Here is a 21,560-nt window from a genome sequence, read left to right as displayed (position 1 = left end):
ATAAAAATTAATGTTTTTGATTGTGAATTTTGTTTTTATCTTGTGTGCTTTTATGACCAGCATCTGGTCGAATAAAGACTTTTACTGACTTGCCTATAAAAATGTAAAACATGGAATGCCCACAATCAAACAGTCTGAATTCCATCGATCTACAAGCTATAAATCTGTGGAAACACTTTAGTGCCCAGATCCTGGGAGTGATTTGCACAGCAGAACATTTGTGACATATTCTACAACATTATGCAGAATAAATACACTGCAGGACATGCTGTTTCCAGAATCATGCAATTAAGAGTTGTCATTGGCCTGGTTTTTCCAGGAGCACCCATGTAGGACAAACATTTAAATAAAAAGTCCCTTATTTCCTGGGAAGCGTATTTGTGGGTGATCAAATATATTTACAGGCCTGTAAGCCCCACGTACAAAGCAAGGCCAGACCTTGATAAGGGTGCCCCAGGTGATACGGGGATAGTTGGCAACTCTGTGTAACATGCCTTTGCCCACCTGTTCATACTAGGGCAAATTCAGTAGTGTGTTTTGCCCATCTCTGCCTGGTTACAGTTTACAAAGAAGAAATCAATTGGTCCCACCTGGGCATGTTTCACTTTCTCTGATGAGGAAGGTTCCAGGTTTGTTGCCAATGGCCATCAGGTATCGTTCTGCATCTTTGCGGCTGACAGTTTTAAAAAACCACCTAGGAAAAAACATAATATTAGGGTATTTTCTTAAAAATATAAATTTCATATGATTATAAATTTTCACATGTGGTGAATGGGTATTTAGTTAGACCATCATTACTGAATTACTCTCTTAAATATGAAACTGCCCCTCTCCCCCACCCCCAGAAGGATTATGACTGCGTGCATAGCAATGGTATTTTATATTATAGAATGAGTGTGAAGCTGCAGGATACATTTGTATCCGTGTAGGAGAATCCACTGGCAGGATAAAGGGGTAAAGAGACCGCCATCTTGATATGAGCTGTGGTTGTGCTACCACCTGGTCATACCAGGGATTCCACAGATGTATACTTGTTCAATAAAGAAACTGTTGGCTCACCTTTGGTAGCGTGTCTCGAGTACCAAGTCAAAGCCCAGAGAAAATGTGCGAGGCGTTGTTTGCAACAGCAGCTATAAAATCAGTTGAGGAATTAAAAATGATGAGGGAAAAAAACAATTGGGCAATGAGAGCTCAATGTTAAAGACTGAATGACAGAGAACCTGAAAACATACTAAAGTCCGTGTAAGGAATTCAAAGGGGCAAGTGGCCCAAGTTATGATGGCTCTTTAGTAGGCTAGGATGTGAAGTTAAGGTCAGTGGATCAGTTTACTCTCTGGGTTAGAAGGAAAGTACTGATTGAAACTGTTGAAGTGAAACAAATTAGAGGGCTATTTCCATTGAACCAATGTTGAATCAGTATGGGGGAGGTTAGAAGATGCAGGGATCCAGATGTCCAGGAGGGTTACAGCTTCAGTTTGTAAAGGTACATTTCATAACCAAGAGTCTATGTGCTATCATTTGATGTGCATCAGGTTGAATCACAATAGAGACTGGCTTGAAGAATCACATAAGAGAAGCTGCAGCAGCGATAGGCTCTTAACGGACGAAAGAGCATCCTGCTGGTTGGGTTCAATGCATCTTCGGCAGGTGCAGGTTCAACTAACCTGCCATAGATGATGTAGGTTCCAAGATTTGAAAATGGTTAAGACAGTTCACCAAAACCCAATTCTGCTGCTTTTCCTCAGAGCGGCTTCTACAGAACTCAGTTCTCTTCGTGCAGTCAATTTCTTGTCAATTACTCAGTCTGCTCCATGAACCATTTAAGAACCTAGACTTGTAGAAGTAAGTTCCCTAGCAGGCAAGATTTCAATCAGGTGCATTTCAAAATAACCGAGTGGACAAAAGGAATCTTTGTCCTGGGTTCTTAGAATCAAATTCTTGAAGGCTCAGGAGAGTTTAGTAATAGACTGGGGCCACCATGATTCTTCCTTCCTTGTCTGGACTAAGTTACTGCAGCATTTGTAAATGGAAAACTGTAATGTGTTACATTTTTTAAAGTAAAAATAGCATTGTATTGGGAGGTGATCCATCTCCAATTCATGAAAAAGTTCTCAGATTATACACTCTCACTTTTAACGTAATGTTATGCAGTCCCTGTTTTGGAAGTCTACATTACATACCAAAAATGCCCCAAGAAGATTTTGCACTTGGAATCTCACACGGCTCCCAAATTCATCTATCTTTAACCATTTAAACTCACTACACTTACAAACCTCCCAGATAGTTCTTCTCATACTTATTTATACATTATGTCTCACAGAGCAGTGGAATACACTAAGGCCTTCATTATGAAATGGACTGTAATTTCATGGTTCTTGTAATTGGGTGTTGAAGTTGGCCCTCTCTGCAGGGTCACCCTCAAACGTTTTACATTTTAGCCTCAACTTTTTGCAGAGTTTGTTTTTGTTGGCCTTAGGACGCTCTGCACTTTACCCCTGCTAACCAGGGCTAAAGGCTTGTGCTCTCACCCCAAAACATGGTTAAATTGGCCCATACCCTATGGACATATTTAATTTACCTTTATGTCCCTTGTAAAGTGGTATACCATATACCTGGGGCATGTATATTATATGCTACTAATGGGTCTGTAGCACTTATTGTGCCCTCCACTTGAGTACCAGTTAAAACATGTTGAAGCTGGCAAAAGCGTCCTGAATGCAGTGGTAAACTGCCATGTCTACAAGGCATTTAAACTCCCTTGCCAATCCTTAAACTTACCTTTTATTGCATATAAGTCACCTCTAAGGTAGGCCCTACGTAGCCCATAGGGCACGGTACAGTAAAATTAAAAGGTTCGACATGTACTTCTATGTTTTATATGTCCTAGTAGTGAAAAACTCCTATTTATTTTTTTCAATTCTGTGATGCCTACCCCTCCCACAGATTAACATTGGGTATGCCTATTACATTTAATAACCGGTAAATGCCAATTGGGAGTCGGCAGGTATGTCATGTTTGGGGTCTTTGGAATTGTGGTGAATAGCCCTATTTATTGGTAAAATCGGGTTTTGTATTACAATTTTGAAAATGCTACTTTTAGAAAACTGGCACATTTCTGCCTTTAGCCTTTTTGTGCCTGTGGCCTGGGCTTAGTCACATGACTGGGTGTAACTGACAGTTAGACTTTGTGAATTCCTTCCAGACAGTCACGCAATAGAGGAATTAGGTGTGCCTGAATGGGCCATCTGCTGGCAGGCTGGAGGGGGCGGAACTCAGCACAGCCCCACTTACAACTGAATAGCCATGCCCTGCCTTCACACAAAGGGCCTAATGACCCCACATTGGTACTGCAGTCAGCTTGAAGCCAGGGAAGAAGAGGCAGGAAACTTCATGCACCTCAAAGCCATTGTTTAGAAGCTTCTCCCACCTTCCAGAACCAAGCAAAAGGGTATAAAAGTAGGAACTCAGACACCAACTCTTGAGTACACTTCTGTACCTGTGGATGCTCTGCCAGTACGAAGGACTGCTGTGCTGCTGAAAGAACTGCCACTCTGCTAGACTGCTACTCTGAAGGAACTGCTGCCCTGCTGAGCTGACCTGCTGCCCTCTTGCCTGGTTGAAAAGAGAACTGGACCCGCAACCCAGGACAGCAGAGTGACTCCAAGGGCTAGTCTAATGGAATCCTGATCTGAGCCTCTGGGACATAAAAGCCTCCCCAACATCCTGCACTAGCCCCTGGACACAGCTGCAGCAAGTTCCTGACCCCCAAGTGGTACCCCTAAGGTCCTGGAAGTTTGGTGTGTCTTATGGGAGTTGAATTCAAGCTTTTAGGCTCTCGGTGATCACAAATGGGCCAGTTTGCACCGCTACTCGCACCGCAATTTAACGTGAGGCTCTGGTAGCCACCTCTTCATGCTACAGCATTGACCGCTTGTGAGGGACCACAAGTGTGAAGCTCCAGCAATGCTTTCCTGCGATGCCGGCTGACTTTTTTCCCTATGCAGACAGCTTCTTGTGACGCTCTCCCAGCTCCTCGCGGACCTCACCATCACGAACAGGACTCTTGACATGTACTGTGAGAAGGTAAGCTTCACCGGACCTAACTTGGTGATTGTAGCCAATCTGCGCTCCATCGAGGTCAACCTGAACTTTTGACTTAGACCCTGTTTAGCGTGATCAGATATCCCTAGCGCTTTTTGTGCTTTTATTCACTAAAATCTTTAAAAACTCATGACTTTGTTTCTGTTGATTAGATTTTTGTTGTTTTGGTGTCAAATAATTTACTGAAATGTACTCTATTTTGTCAAATTGGTTTGAAAACGTTCTTTTTAAAAAAAAATTTATTCGTTTCTGTGTACTTCATAAATGCTTTACACATTGCCTTCAAGTTAAACCTTACTGCTTTTTGTGCCAAGCTACCCAGGGTTAAGCAGAGGTTAATTTAGTGACTTTTTGTGGTTCAACCTGCAAGGGATTGTGGCTGTTGCTTGGCCAGAGCTCAAACCCCACAACCCAATTTATAACATTGGCTTTACCGGCCCCATTACTAATATAAGATGCATCACAAATATGCGGATCCAGGTCTATCACTTGGACACTTTGCCTGCTCCAAGCAGCCAAAATGGCTGGATGGAACTCCATGGGGAAAATGGAGAATTAGTAGGGAATCAGATGCAGTATTTTTAAATCTCTGATTTATTCCTCATTTCTGAGGGAATCCTCAGTGTACAACTTTTGCCGTTGGTATCGGTAACTTCTGGGGTGGGGAAGTAACAACAAAAAAAAACAGGCCACTCATAATGAAGGTAATGGATTTCCCATTGCCAGTATTGCAGTTTTCCATAGGGGAGCCAGAATCACCAGCAACCATTGAACCATCCCCTGTGTAAGTCACTTTGCCTATGTCACTGCTTCCTGTCTGTTGTTTCCACCTGTCCTACTATTCCCCAGAGTGTGTAAGATTGTGTAGGTAGAGTACAGCAATCAAGGCCATTGATTCAAAAGCAGTGTCAGCTGTTTAGATGAAAAATGTGTTACAGTTAAGGGCAAGTTGACACCTGGAAAGTGGGTGACCTTCATGTGCCACACACGTTTGACAGTTAGAATACTTTGGTAGTATAGTTGCAAACCATGAAAATGCAAATGCCTAGTGAATGGGCGAATGGAACTCTTCTGTTGGGGAATATACAGAAAAGCTACCTATCTATCTATCTATCTATCTACCTAAAATGGGTGCCTTCAAACAGAAGGCATCAGAGATAGTTAAATATGTGGAGTCAGCAATGGACTCAGTTGTTTTTCCCAAGCTGCTTGATTGTGGATTGAGGTCTACGCCTGTTGGATTGCCTTTGGGCACCACATATCACAACTGGAACTGAGCGTCCAATGAATGGAGGCTGGCAGAGACTATTCTCAACTATTTTAGCCCCTGAGGAGGGCTGTAGGTTTATAGCACAGTCATAAATATGGCCATGTGCATGCACTGCTGTCATGATTTGCTTGCTGGTCCTTGTTAACTCATTTTCTTGGATTGGTCGGTCATCTTAAATTGTCACATGGCAATCTTTTTAGAGGTGCCAGCTTGTCAGGAACTCTCTAAATGTACCTTTAGGTCATTTCATCTCTTCCCTCTCCATACTCTGAGGAGTAGAAGCAGGAGTGTGGGGATACAGTCAGGAACAGCCTTTGATGATCCAGATGTCTGCAAGACATTGTGAGTGGGAGTGTGGGGATGGCAATGCTCCCATCTAATTCATGGCACCTATATGCCAAACTGCAGTCTCTCCAGGAGCCAGAAGTCCTTCCCCTTTTACCACGATTGACTCTTTCATTTAGACATTGCATGGTGACACATGGCAAGACAACAGGTGGCTTGTTTAAGTTTTTAAACAAGGGTGGGAGGGAATTCATGGCCAGAAAAATCACCGAAATCTCCAGCATATCCTGACTATCACACAGATTGCAATATTAACTTTTAACGATCACAAGGCAACAGCAAATTATCTGTCTATTTCTACAGACTCCAAAGCATAGGATTAAAATACACGCTGTTGCAGCTCCAGCTCACATGATAACATTTAAACACTAATTTTTACTATAGATATTTCCATTTTATGAAGCATTGGATGCCCGTTTAAAGAAAATGGCACAACACAGACCATACTGTTCACCCCATACATACAATGTAATTAAAAAGAAAAACATATAAGACTTAAAACCTACTTTTCTACTTCAAGGGAGTTCAATTTTGCAATGTATTTGCTGGGCACAGTGCCTTCTTTCCCAGAGGAAAGAGACTTGACAATCATCCATTCTCCATTACTATAAAACAGAAAGAGATGATAAAGTGTGAAATTAATATCATGTTTGTGAAATTTGCTTTTACATATAATCTAAGCATATGACTATTTCAACAAGCATAGAGGAGAGGGAACTTTAGTAAAGTATCCTTTTTTGCTAAAACACTGGTGACTGTAAAATGCAGAGCCAACCATATGAGATGCTTTAAAGAGGCACAGGCCTCACAATTCATGAGAAGATTTTCCAAAAGGACAGGAAGACAGTGATATAATGTGACATGGCGGTAAGCCATAGCATAGATGAGGTGTTCATTACAACTTTTTGGTATATGTTAATTTGTATGGTAGTCGCCCTCGTCCAATGCGGGCTTGGAAGTGTTGTGGGGAGAATATGTACATTCAGGTTTTCCCAGATGCGTGCGAAAATCTGGTATGATGTATCTTGGAGAAAATGTCTACAACGAGGTGAAAACTCGTGAAAATCTGTATGAAAACATCAGTTTCATATTCTAGAGGTGAAAACCTGTAATGGTGTGATAATGCCACATCCAACAATTGTGATAGGATATCAAGCCGTTAGTAGAGCTCATTCAGCGATACAATAAATATTCTATTAGCAGGAACCTTGTAAATCCACGTATAGCGTAATATTCAGTATCACTGACTGCAGGAGAGGGACTCTGTATCATTATAGGAAAGCTAAGCGTGGGCGCATCTCTCCAGTGACAAAAAGCCATTCTTGTTGTGCAATCGTTGTCAGGATGCACTTTTTAGCCAAGAGGGAGCATGCAATATGCATGAGCTATATACGACGTGACGTCATAAATAAAATAAAAGAGATTTAAATAATGTTATATTTGATCTCTGGTAATTGTTAGCCATCAATGAGAAACAAGCAGCTCCTTGTTAGCAAAGAAATGTATTAGTCACTATATTTCTAAGTCTAAGGGCCTACACAAGAACAAAGTTGGAATATTCTTTGGAATGCATGCCATTTTCATTTCTCTAGGCTCAAGTTAAAATATCCATTTGAAAGCTAAGGGGACAATGTGGAAACTTATTTAAATGTAAACCAGGAACCAGCTGATTCCCACTTCAGAGAGCGAACTTCCTGATTAATATCTGAGCACAGGGGGGAAAGACAGTTTTTGAACCCCTAGAATCTCAAGTCCATATTTACCTAGGTTGTGGGGAACTAACATAATTATCAAGAACATTAACAAACATATTATTAAAAAGTTCTAAAAAATGTCGGATATATCCATGAAATTTAGGACGCCTGAGAGTTACCCTTATAGACAACAATTTATAGGATTCCGTGGAAGATTTCCTAAATTAATGAGTGGTGACCATCTAGAATTTGGGATTATTAAGTAGAACAGTTGATGGGATATTTCCCCTAACTACTTTGAAGGATAAAAAGAATGATTTAGCCTGTGCAGCTGATGGAAATCTTACCACTTAGCTTCAGATCACAGTTGCATGTCACTGAAAAATTGAACATGGAAATTACATGACAGGGTATGTAAGAGATGAATGTATCTCTTTTCATTTATTCTAAAGTTCTCATCACCAAGGACTAATAGACGTAGGGCATCTTTGTATTAGATGATGGGTACTTTTTAATATTTAAACATTATCAAGATCCACACATGCACTTTATCTTAAGTCTAAGCTGGCATGAAAAAAATGTAAGTAATCGTATATGTGATGGCAGGAGCTATGAAAATTAAGCCAGTTTTTTTTAATTATATTGTTTTGTACTTTATACGCTGATTTACGGAGTGAGTATTTGAAACTGATACTAAATAAAATTTGGTGTTCAATAATGTAAGAATGGATTGTACCAACTTGATAACTTATGTAAACGCAAACAATTATTGGATAAAGTCACGGCCCTCCAGTGGTAGGAGAAATCCGTGGTTGACCTTAGATCTCTCCTGATGGGAGATGGAACCAGGCCCAACACGTTACAATCTAATGGGGGCAGAAGAGTTTCACCCCAGTTCAACAAAGCCATCATTGCCTCAAGAAGAGCCCTTCATAAAGCCCGGTGGATTCACACACAAAACCTTCAATAACCACAGCAGTGGAGGTCAAACCAGACCAACCCATAACAAAACTGTCTGGGAACATAAGGAGGAAAGGAATCAAAAGGAATAGGCTACCATATTTAAGTCCTTAAAAGATCCAAACCATGTGCACCTTTGGGTTCATGTCAATACACTAAAGAACAGCAATGAATCAAGGGAGAATGGCGTCTCAGGGTTAGGCATGTAACAGAGTTATACACCGAATATCAGGCATCACTGCTGGCAACCAACCAGCCGGTGGCAACGGACTATAAACAAATCCCCTATATTGATGTTCCAGTTGGGGAGCCATCTGCCGGAACAGAGCTAACTTAGAGCATGAACTATCATCTCAATCAAACGAGGTCGAGAGTGTAGTAGTCGAACAGACAAGCAGCAATAAGTTTTAAAGCATCATCAAGCATACGCAAATTGATGGGGATCCCGGTCCTAATGGTCTACCTGTGAGCTTGTTTAAATGTGCCCCTGATAACTGGGCAAGGTTGCTGACACCACCCTTCAACTGTGTTTTTCAAACTGCGACAGTCCCCGAAGCCTGGAGAGGGTCTATCCTATATACTAAAAGAGGGACCGGTCAGTAGCCTCAAATTATCGACTAATCGTGCTTCTTGATGTGTAGACCAAAGCATATGCCCGTATCCTGTTTGAGCAGCTAGAGGTGGGGTTCCAAGAGCAACACATTTTACCGTTCTTTCAATCTGACTTTAAGGCCGGGGCGTCAACCGTGGAGGACATCCTTGCATTATCCTCCCAGAGGCACCAAGCCGTCCAAAACAACAGACTACCGCTCTTTTGTTGCTTCATTGATTACAGTGCAGCATTTGACAGGATTGTTAGGGCTACCCTTTACAGGAAGTTAAATGCATGGAGCATACCCCCTATGCTGCTCAGAGCCATAATCTCACTGGACTCAGGGACATGGGTCTGAGTCAAAACTGGGACTTGTACAGTTACCCAGAAAATCTGTACAAATCGCGGCTTAAAGCAGGATGTGACTTGGCTCCTCTGCTGTTTAATCCGTTCACAGACGATAAAGGGAATATCTTGGAGTCCAGCTGCCTGGCACCTCCCAAGCTAGGAAAAAATTGAAAATAATCCAATACACGGATGACATAGTGATTATAATATTTCATTTAATATATGGAAGATACAGGAACAAAAGGACCATCTGCAGATTACTGGGCTGCAATATAATCGGAAGTATAACTACCGTGGCATGTGGTTCAGCGAAAATAGTACATCAGTGGCACAGGTAAATGCTATTTTTAAAAAAGTTGCCGCAATTATGTATGGGATTGGTCAACTGAATTTGTTACTAAGCAGCGCCTCGGTGGTCCCAATATTAAGGGTAATGAAGGGACATTTCTACCAGCCTTATAGTATTGCCATCATGCTTACCCAGGTGCCCTAGATTCAGCCTTGGAACAATCCCACTGCAGAGGATACAAGAGAATCTTTCAACAACCATGATGCGCATGCCACTCTAGGTTAAGGATGGAACGGGGACTTGTGATTCAAACACTAGATTGTCAAGCCTCCATGCTGAAATATTATATCAGGACCAAGAATGCCCAGGCAAAATCTTTAAAAGGTCCTCTAAAATCCATCTTGGAAACTCCTGGTAACCCTTTTAATCAAGTAAGAAATGCTATGAAGACTCCAGATCGAAGAAACAGCCCTCCAAGCAGGGGACGTCCCATATGTCATCTGGGAAAAAAACAATAAGCCAGCAATTAAAGGTGACTTCAAGGGCACAAGATTATCTCTAGACAATTTGCTACAGGTACAGTCTCTAAACAACTCTTACTTTGTAGGGAAACCGCTACCATATTTCCAGGAAGCCGTACACGCGGAATCCGGTCGGCAGATATTGTATCTGCGACTGTTAACACTGCCAGTGAGAGATTTTAATCCTGTTTGGTCCGGCCGTGGAGAGAAAAGGGATTGTATGTAATACTCCTACTCATATGAATCATGGTTACATCTGCTTTGCTGTTGCCCTTCTTTAGCTCATCAGAGGCGACTATTGATTAGACCAGTCTGCCTGGCCCTAGGGGTGCGAACATGCAATATAATCTATGAATTTGTATGATGAATATGAACTTTATAAATGTGAATGGATGATTATTAAATTACATTAATACAATTTTCCTTTGGTTTTAAAATTATTCTACATAGTGTCCGTGGATATGTTTTTGTATTGTTGTAGAGTGACTTTATGTAAATTATTCTGAATAAATAATTGTTGGGAACTGAAATCTCAATCGCACACGCAAAGACACCAGTTTGACCGTGCAGTAATGGGCTGAGCAACTACACCCAAAGCAGACCAAGTGAAAACCACTGAACAACTTCTAATAACTATTGACTTTGTGGGGCTCTGCGTTCACCTAGTAAAGCCTTCATATTTGGATTTTTGGTCTCGGGAAGCAGTGCAGGGCGATTACCGAGAATAATTTGCTGTAATACCCCAACAAATTGATACAGCTTTCTCCCCACCTACAAAATTGTATTCTTTCAGCTTCTACATACCACAATTAAGGTAAGCAATTATAATAGGGTTGTCTGCTACTCACGAGAATTATCCAGGATATGAGTTTAGGGACTAATGAGTAGACCCAGAAAACAGTTTCAATGTTCTGAATGCTACTCTATATACTGGGGAGATTATAGCCCTATTATATGACTTACTACTTTACAAGGAGAAGGAACCTACAAGGTAATTTCTACATTTCAAATATTCTCCCAGACTCAAGGCAACGATATAGAGTATTGAAGCCTGTCAAAAGCACTCTACTCTTATTTCTCAGGTGTCTGCCATTACTGGTCACCACAGCCGGAAGCAATTATCCATTCCCAGCTACTAGTATTTAATGGTCGCCCTAACCTATCTGAAACCTAAAACTAATGTTCCTAGTCACCATTCCTCTAGGGTCACCTCAATCTAGCCAAAATATAAATCTTTTCCAGTTAGCAATCTTGACTGGTCACCCCACTCCATCTGAAATATAAATTCAATTAACAGTCCTTGCAGGTCACTCAGCATATCTAAACACAAGTTACAGTTCTAGTCGCTAAATTGCTGCTGGCAGGCAAGTAAAAACAAATTCACTGTTATCCTATTTAACTATTAGTAGCTGCTAAATACTAATAAATATCACAAGCCACTCAATTTTTTAAATCACACCAAAGGTATACATGAACAGAGAAATCGGTAAGCATTAAGAATAATTACGGTGTTGCCACAACAGATACGTTGTGACGTACTGTGAGGTAGCCATTAACCCTTGAGAGGATGCAATGTCTTTTTGTTTCCGCAGGGAAGGCTAAAAAACATTTCCCTGGTGGCCCTTTATTTGCTGTTGCATTCCAAAATACTACTCAAATATTTTCTCTGGTGCAAATTAGGAGAGGCCAGACATCCGCCAATAACCTTCACACGGATCGGCGCTGTAGCAAGTCTGGAGCTACCTGCGTACCATCACAGTTTACTTGAGACTAGCATCTACAACATGTCTAGGCAGCTCCCGGTTTGCAGCGATGAAAATATTTGCGGATATGGTATTTAACTGCTGCTTCAAAAGGCATTTAATTTTTTTGTTTTTTAAATTAACTTTTTTCACGTCAACTTATAAAAACCTTTTATCTTTCAATGCCTCAATTTTTTTCTCAGAATAAAATAATTTAATTCCAAATTAAGGCTGTACTAAATCGAAAATCCTAATGGGCATCTCCTGTTTTGTTTTAGGGCTTATTTTTTTACCCAGGATCAACGATTTGTTCAGGTACACACTAAAGGGCATGGGGGCAGCAACATTCCTTTTATTAAAATGTGTCTCTATTGAACATAGCTTTTAAATTTATATCCATGCTCTTTTATATAAAATTGCATTACATAATCTCCAACTATGCAGCAAGTCAATTTACTTATGTATTATTTCTTTCATTTTACATTTTCTAACACGTTAAAGGCTAGCACTCTTGTACCCGAAAAGAAAATCCCTTCCCGGACATTAAGAATATTTAAGAAGTTGATACTGCAGCACAATGTAGCAGCAGCTAATGAAACTACAGAACACTCTTGCTTACTCAGAGAGAATTTTTACTTTTTCTTCTTTGTGTAGCTGAAGGTCTTGGAGATTTACAGGAGAATAGTCATATAACGCCACAGCAAACGTTTCTGTAAAAACAGGAACACAAATTCAGAGTTTACCAGTACAGGTGCAGACTTTCTCCACTTAGGAACAAGAGCAGGAAAGAGAATATTACAATTACCTTTCACAGCTCTCATTAATGTTGTAGCTGATATTCCTTATGAGTAAAAGAGTTTAACTTAGACAAATAATTAATTGCATTTACAATACAATAACCATGCATGCATTGCTGAATGGAATCATGGTGAAACTTTACTTAAATTATACAACTGTGGAAAGCAAATAATCAACCAATAACACCAATCTTGTAATATAGACTAGATAGTAAATGTAACAATCAAGAGTAAACTGGCAGCATTCTTTTTCTGGAAGTTAAACCACAGTAAATATTTTGAAAAGGATGCACATTTTGGGTACAATTAAAATGGGAAAGCGGTTTGGAATATGCTGGGACATACTAATTCCTCACACGAATATAGGGAATAGGGTCAAAGTACTGAAAAGTACCAGCAAGAAGAAGGGAAATAGTTGTAACAGTTAAAAGGGTTGCCCATTGTGCTAGATGCAATAGATTGGGCACGGTTTCAGTTTGGTAAATCGAATTCAAAATGTACCAGTCTTCAACATAATTTCACCAACAAAGTTTTTTAAAGAAGACACATTTTACAATTTCATGAAGTTGTGAAGATGTCAGTTTAACAAAACTTATAATATAGGCAAAATATATGTCTGCATAAATCTGCGAACTCAGATTTGAGAACTGACTGTGGACTTATAGTCCACACATCTGTAACTTTTAACCCTATGAAGCACACCAGTGCATTTGTATAACACTCATTTCTCATATACTACTTAACAAATTTACACCAAACCACGCAAAGGCACTTCCTTGAGTGAAGTTCTATTTTCATGCTAAGTTCTGTATCAAGCGTGTTTTTTCAGTATCAGAGAGCAAGATGTTGGTTTTTCAACTCTGCCTCTAAGTGTTCTCACCCTTGACGAATTTGCATGAAATTCAAAATATCAAGAATAAGGTAAGCATTGTAATTGTCCTTCAATTTGTGTGCATGAGTTATTTGCAAATCAAGGTTTTATTGTCAGCCCTTTAACTTTTCTCCCTCTTGTTGGATCTGTGTCAACCCTGGGATTCCTGTGCTGGGCTTAACTTTCTACCAGCCTGCCAAATTCATTACACTGCACCGAAACAAAGTTATTAGCACATGAACATTAAATTTGCTCCCTGATAGATCGTCACTAAACTTCCCTAGGACACTTAAGGATAAACAAGCCGTGCCGGCCAAACTGCATGTAGAGTCATCAAATGATGCCACAGTGTAAGAAATGGGAATGCAGGTTGAGGGAGGTGAAACCCTACTCAAGTAGAAACCCCAATACAAGCCACAGTGAAGTCACTAGCAAACCCTAAATTAACTTGTGCTCAACCCTCTGGTAGCTTGGCACAAAGCAGTCAAGCTTACCTAAGAGGCAATACTTCAAACAGAGCACATGAAATATCCCACACCAATTTACAAAAACAGAATAATTTTCAATAAGCAAAATAAGAACAAAATGATAAAAATCCAATTAGTAGAATTGAGATACGTGAGCTTAATGATTTCAGTGAAAATAGCACCAAAAACTACAAAGCGCCAACTGTAGATATCTGTTTGGGCTAGACTGGGATAAAGTCACAACTTCATGCCGACTGAGATGGAGTGTGGGCGGGCTACAGGGTCTCAGTTAGGCCCACTGAACAAGAGTACCTTGAATCCTGGTTCCAGAGTTTTGCAGAGTCCTGCGTCAAGGATGCATTGTGCCGCTGAGGTGATGTGTTGGTTCTGAGGAGCTGCGAGGGTGCGGTGCAAAGTCCTGCATCGTCCTCAAGGATCCCGTTAATGAGGAATTGCAAAGCAGAGTCTGACTTCGATGGTGCGATGCGAGGTCTTGCATTGCTGTTGAAGATTCCATCAAAGAGAGGCTTGTGATGCGAAGGCCTGTATCCGAGATGCGTCAAGCCACGGTGATTCTGATGGGGCTGGTGACTGCAATGCGAAGTCAGTGCATCAGGAAATCCACACAGCAGAGGTGATGCATCGGTTTTGCTCGGGGTTGCACCACTCAGCAGAGGAGATGCACCATTTTAAGTTCGTATGAGCACGTAATCGGTTTTATAGCATGAACACCGAATATAAGCATTGAATATGCGAAGGCACAATTTTATATGTGTCTTGAGGGAAAGCACGTTAGAATTCACAGCACATTAAAGAGGAGTTGAATAATGACCACACTTTTTTATTCACGTTGCATGGTGTCGAGCACATTGACATCCTCTTTGATAGATCTTCGATCTTAAAGCATGGGGGTTGAGACTGATTAGCAATGACCAACAGTGTGTTTATTTGAATAGTTTGGACTGAACTGGCTCTTGCTTAATTTCGTTTTCAGAGACCCCTGATGAAGGGTCATCCTTGACCCGAAATGCATTGGGTTATATGAGTGATTGCATCTTAAATCATAACCTGTTAAATGAAGCATTTGGAATTAAAATGATGGATTAAAATGATAATCCAGTAATACGGAATTGGAATTGAGTGTCTTCTCTGAAAGGGAAAATATTATGTAATTGGAGGAGAAACCGAAAAGTTTCAATGTTAAGTGCACCCATCAGCTAGGGATTGGGGTTCCAAACCTGGCATTCTTGTGACAGTTCAGCTGGAACCACATATTGGCTGGCAGAACACCTTCAGGCCCACTTCCAAGGGTCCCAGATTGGGGTGGCACCACTTGGCAGGGTTGGTCTCACAGATGGTGGAGTCCAGGTGCCGGGTTCAAGGTTGTTGGAGCCTTCTGTCCCTAAGGCTCCAGTCAGGAGGCTAAACAACAAGCTCTTGGAGTCACTCTGAGGTTCTGGGTTCAGCAGATTCAGGTCCAGTACTTCTCACCCAGGCAAGAGGGCAGCAGGTTAGCAGGGCAGCAGTCCTTCAGAGCAGATGCCCAGATGTTTGGCAGTCCTTTCAGCAGCAAAGCAGCAATATATAAACTCGAGTCAAAGCATTGTTGAAGAAACTGGAGGATTAATATAAGAGAAACATTGCCATTTCTGAGGTTCTTAAAACTGCACAAAAAACTGAAAGAAGACCAATGATGGCTGTAACCCGTTATGGTGGCAAGATGCCAGGAAGCTTGAATGGCTATAGCCAGGTTTCTGAAAAGGCCTAATCAGCAAATCTTCAACTTTTTAACTTCCATATCGATAAGTGAAGTGTCTAGACAGCTTCTGGTAGGAGGACTGGAACTCTGAGAGGACAAGGATTTAAAAGGAAAGTCCATTCCTTAATATTGCTGCCATAAAAGGGGAGTTCAACTCATTCTGTTTCTCATTCTGAGACTATCAGAACAACTTCTCTGTTGTCTCTCCAAATTCTGGCTAACGCTATAGGGATCAGGAGAAAGGGGATACATTCAAAGGAAGGGGATCACAAGGACATTGGAGATAATTCACTACCTAGGCTGCCTCATATTTGAATCTTGTGCAGAATCAAGGAAGAAAGCCATTTTCTCTTGCACCAAATAGGGGTGTAGAGGAAGACCCAAGCCTCTTCAGGGATTCCAAAGTCTCTTTCATATGGCTAGAAAAGTCTCCTTAGAAAGACAAAACCTCTGAGAGGAAGGGAAAATATGCCTTGTGGCATCTGTAGTCCCACTATACATCCCCATGATATTTACTAAAAATAAATATTTCCCTGTCCAACAGCAAATCTGGACTACCACAGAGGCTAGGGATATTGACTTGCTTCCCTCCAGTGATAAACATGTCTTGGACTATGTGTTGTCTATCCTCACAACTACTGACTGCTCTTGGAGAGACAACCCAAAAGTCTGGAGAGCAAGAAAAATATCTGCTAAGTCCTTCCATTTCCAACATCTGGTTGACACTGCCCTCAAACAACACTCTTTGGTACGGATGTTTTCCACAGCTGCTTTCGAAACAAGACCAGAAGACTCCATTGTGACAATAACAGGAACTGGAAGAAGCACTGGAACACACCTCAGCAGGTTGTTTGGGAAACAACCATGAGAGTAGCACTTTACGAATCTTCGAAGTAAGGAGAATTGGAACATTTGAGGGAAGAGAAGCAGGTTTCCAGTTCAACAGAATGCATCTGAATGCCATTGTCAGTTCAGTTTCAAAACTTTATTCGGTATGTATAAAACAACCATGAAAGTATTCAAGCACAGATAAAAAGACATTACACATAAATAATATAGTGGATTATAAGAGATAAAACAAGACAACACTAAGTATGCAACAATTTTTTTAAAAAGATACTATGTCCATCTTGGGGATATGTGACGTTACAACGCAGGCCATTACCCCGCATGCCTTTGCAATGCAAAACGTTTACCCCGACTTGCTGTCAGGGGTGCGCTGGAAGTTGGAATAGTTTAATTTACAATTCCAACTCCAGTGTGTGCAACAGTAGGGACGGTGTTGGAGTTAAATCCAACACCTTCTACCCACTGCTACACACCTTTTGCGTTGCAACAGCATGCGGGGTAATGGCATGTATTATACCTCTTGCGGTGTAACTGCTGTTTCCCCCATCTAGGTTGCTTCACGGTTACCACTAGGTCGATAAAACAATAGTTTAACGTATATTGATTGCATTTATAATAAAAAGTGCTACATTAAAACAGACCTTACCATTATTTAGCTCATGCTTCATCATTGGGTTCCTCCAACGCACGGGGACCGCAAGGTACCCCGTGTGGGCTACAACTTTACCCAAAGGGGGAAGGAGCAGGAGTATGGTAAGGAGGGGCAGAGTGCAAAAAACAGAAAAGAAATAGTGTGACTAAAAAACTATCTACCTAGGGGCAACACTTTTATTCTTCCTGCCTAAGTAGTAGTATATTAAAATGCAAGTGAATGTAGGGTTGAGAAAAAATACCCTATCTAGTGATCAACATGTTTCTGCCCAGGTGACGAAAATTGTTCAAATTGTTCAAGGCATTCATCAGGATCATGGAAGAGTCACTCTGCTAATAAAGTGCATAAATCATAATATAATACTTAGGCCTTAATCTCTTGCCCACCAATCGCAATGTCAATATATGCGAAGGATCAGAAGGCTCTGTAAAAACAATAGAACCATGTCTTAGAAGGATTAGCCGTACACCCATGTGCACCAAAACCCGAATACAGTGACAAAAGTAAAAATTCTTACCTATAGCATAAAGTCTATGTGTCTACTCAACCATCTGCCGAGTCTCACACCATGTCAGTTATGCTATTAGGATATGTAAATAATTGTTAAAATCATAACTCATATAGCAGACACCAAAGCACTTGGTACACAAACAGATTTTTTTTACATGTTTGGTGCCTTATCCTAGATCTGTCTAGAACCTGGCACACCCTTAGCATGGTTTGCTTACTCTTAATAATTTGGGTTTCATAAAAACTTGTCACTTAAAGGAGCAGGTCAGAAAAGTTGTTTGTGTGAGGCTAGAACTTTAGTCAGAGAAGCCCTTTTGCTTGTTTTGATGTAAATCCATTCAGTAGTTTTTGAGAAACTAAAGTTACAAAAATGTGTTGGATTGGATTGAAGGAGTTAAAAGGTAGTGATATCTGGACCATTAGTCAATGGACAGTCCTTGAACCAGGATTAGCGGTTTGTACGATAAATCTAAGCTTAAAAAATAAAAGCTCCCAATATGCTCATGTCATCTACTGCAGGACCACTGTACCAAAGTTGTATGTGTGGACCACAGTACAGGTCCCCAAACCCTAAAAATATTTTTCAAAGATTCAGTGTCACAGTGCAGGCTTTGGCTATGTGTGGCAGAGTATGGCCATCCTTACTGGGTTGTGGTCCAGGTCGCACTGGTGGTGAGGCCCTGCATCCAAACCCCACTGCATATTTCACCCATAGGTAACGCACAGGACCTGGCCAACAGTCCCTGCACACAGACACAATTTTCCCACCCTTTTACTTTCTCCCTTTGTCAGATCTTGTTGAAACCTGAGTTCTTATATTCATATAAGATACCTCACTGTGGATCAAGCAGAATAACACACCGATCGCAAGAGTGGAAATAACGTCCATATAGGAAATGCAATTACTACACCTCCTTGGTAGAAACAGCTTTCCTATAGGACATAATGAGACATATAGGGAGTAACACAAAGACAAACTGTTAGCTGTGTATCTGGAGTGTATAATGAGGGAATGTTACCTGTCACTATGAGGGACTGCATTGCTTGTACTTACCCCAAAACTAAATAAGGATCATAGAAAGATCTTGTCACAATGCTCTCTCTCTATGATAAATGTGGACGCAACAACCCTCAATAAAATACTTGCTAATACTTTCATGCCAGTGATGGACAGTTTGGTTCACCTGTGTAACCTACGTAGACTTGTTCATGTTCTGTCTAGCCTGGACAGCATAACCGATCTTTTTTTTCAACACTTTTTAAAGCTTTTGAACAAACATGCATGCATATCTTTCTGTAAATGTGTCTGCAATGCTTTCATATATTTTTTATGGTACTCAAAAGATGCATTTGCCCATAAAGGACTTGAAACGCATAAACCTGTGATCCTACTGTGTGGGTAGCATACAATATTCAGGGGGACAAGTTGGTAGGAAATGGGATCGGTGTGGAGGTAAGGTACAGGTCTCCACTGTCAGGTGGGTGCTTTAGAGTCGGGAAGTGGGGCTGAGTGAAGAAGGGATGCTCACTCATGATATGTGGTAACATTAAAGAGTTCATGGCTGTAAATTCTGAGGAGGACTCTAGGATGGATTGAGCAATGTACTGAGTAATGCCTCCCAACCTCGACCCTTGGAACGACGGCGTAGCCCCCTGGCATCCTCACCATGCAACACAGCTGCATCGGCCTTTGCCAAGCAGACTAACAGAATCAGCCATTGTTCAGGGTTCAGTGGTGGGTGGGTAGTTTCCAGCGGGTAGTAAACGTTTTCTTGACCAGTATAAGGGTCAGATCTAAAAAGTTGTTGCTGTTGTACATTTACATTTTCTGGCATAAAAGCCGAAGGCACCCGCCTCCAGGAAGAGATGTTTGAGATTCCTGTGAGCTGTTCCATCTGGGAATGGATGGTAAAACAGTATGTTTGTGACTGCGGACAGGCTCACAGAATGTGCTTCAGGCCAGCCCCAGGGGTGATACATGTAGTGCATCTGTCGGGGCCACCGGGAAAGGTGCAGGCCAATTGCTTAGGGGACAGGTATGCCCTGTGGAGTACTTAAAATTGGATACATTTTAGGTGGCATTGTGGGACACTCTTCACGGGGTAAGCTAAGGCCCTCACCCATGCCCTTTCATGAAGTGGTCTGCCAAACTCAGCCTCCCAAATGTCTTGCAAGGGTTGTAAAGATATCTGCATATGTGCAATTAGAGCTTTAGGTAGCCATGTGATCAATCTGCGACCACAGTCCATAGTGTGCAGTGTGTGGATGAGTTGATGTGTGATTGGTTCAGAGTCCTGAGTGGCCCAGGTTTCCCCAATCACATGGCATAACCGGTATGACCTGGAGCTCCTGGAATTGAAAAGGCCTTTAATACTATAAGCGGGAAGTATATGTGGGAGGTTGTGAAGTGCTTGGGATTACTGCTTACCTTACATTGGTTGCACTGCTCAACACCCTAAAAACTGACACAATTAGAGCAGGTCGAGTAGTGTTGGAACAACTTACATTACTCATAGGCACAAGACAAGTGTGCCCACTGTCACTACTGTTTGCACTGGCAGTGGAACCAATGGCATGTAGGCTGCAAGGAGCATTTGCTGATTCGGGTGTACATATAGGAGCCACAAACCATATTGTCTCGTAGTACACAGGAGTCCAGCACTCTACCCCCGATGCTAAGCGAACACACAGAGTATGAGAAATGGTCTGGGCTAAAAAAAAAACAGGCGAAATTTAAGCTATGTGTGGCAATCGAAGTAGGTTGTGTAATGAAGAATCTCGAGGCTGGTGCAGTGCCAGTTTAGGTACGTTTATTAAGCAAAAATATCCCATCCATCTCGCAGTCAGAAGCTTCCTGGAGTAAATGATTTTATGTCAAGACAGAAGACTAGCATCATGCATAAATCTTTTATTCACTCCTACTGAGCAGCAGCTTGAAAAGCTTCCAAAATAGAACTTTGACACATCACAATGAACTAGAACTTTCAGTCCCACAAATGCAGTTTGTCCTCAATATTCTTCCTCTTTTGTTTGCTGCTTCTGAGCAGATAAGTGTTACTCTTGGTTTAGATTATTTAAGATATTCCACAGAGATAATTCAATTTATGGGTTATATTTGTTTTTATAAACACAATTCATGGTATTGCAACCTTATAGCCAGTAGATTTTTTTTTTAATAATCGTTAAGTTTCAAACAAATTGTAATTGTTGTTATCATTTAAATGGTAACTAAATATAGCACTGTGTTTTGGTTGGCAATGCATGTTTTAATAATATTTAGTTTATAAGAATTATGGTTTAAAAAATATAAACATTACTATTTCGGTTGAGCTACACACGGGGAACCACAACAGATATATTTGCCTTATTGTTTCAGTTGAGCCATGCACGAGAAGCCATGTGGGGATCAGAACGGTTTGGCGTTGTACTCAGTGATCAAAAACAAAAAAAAACCTAGAGAGGCACTCACAATGCATCACCACCATCTTGGGCAAGGGTGACCCATTTCTCTATCTCGGATGACGATGAGGGGCAAAGAGGCCCAGGAGGAATATGTGTAAAAAAGGGAAAACTCATGGAGGTTACATCCATTAGGAAAGGAGTCCTAGGTGGCTCAGAGGTAGAAGGTGTCTGAAGCGGAACGCAGAAAAGGCAGTCAAGCACTGCAATTGATATACCATCTGATGAGATGGAATTAGGAAGAAGAACATCCAGTTTGAATAAATACATACTTGATCTGAATTACAATGATAACATTTCTGAGGAGTTTGGGGAAATGATTGATGAGAGCACA

General features: G+C 41.1%; 1 protein-coding gene across 2 annotated transcripts in view; it reads right to left on the bottom strand.

Annotated features, from left to right (window-relative positions):
• Positions 1-21,560, bottom strand: part of BLK (BLK proto-oncogene, Src family tyrosine kinase) — a 608,293-nt gene that overhangs the window by 94,407 nt on the left and 492,326 nt on the right. For both annotated transcript variants that reach the window (XM_085610428.1, XM_085610427.1), the window contains 3 exons: positions 12,482-12,572; positions 6,223-6,321; positions 591-694 (listed from right to left, as the gene is read on the bottom strand). In XM_085610428.1, coding sequence (XP_085466554.1) covers positions 591-694; positions 6,223-6,321; positions 12,482-12,572 — 294 coding nt within the window. The remainder of the gene's footprint in view (positions 1-590; positions 695-6,222; positions 6,322-12,481; positions 12,573-21,560) is intronic.

This window comes from Triturus cristatus, chromosome 6, assembly GCF_964204655.1.
Source record: "Triturus cristatus chromosome 6, aTriCri1.1, whole genome shotgun sequence".
NCBI lineage: Eukaryota > Metazoa > Chordata > Amphibia > Caudata > Salamandridae > Triturus > Triturus cristatus.
This window is presented reverse-complemented; position numbering and strand designations above follow the sequence as displayed.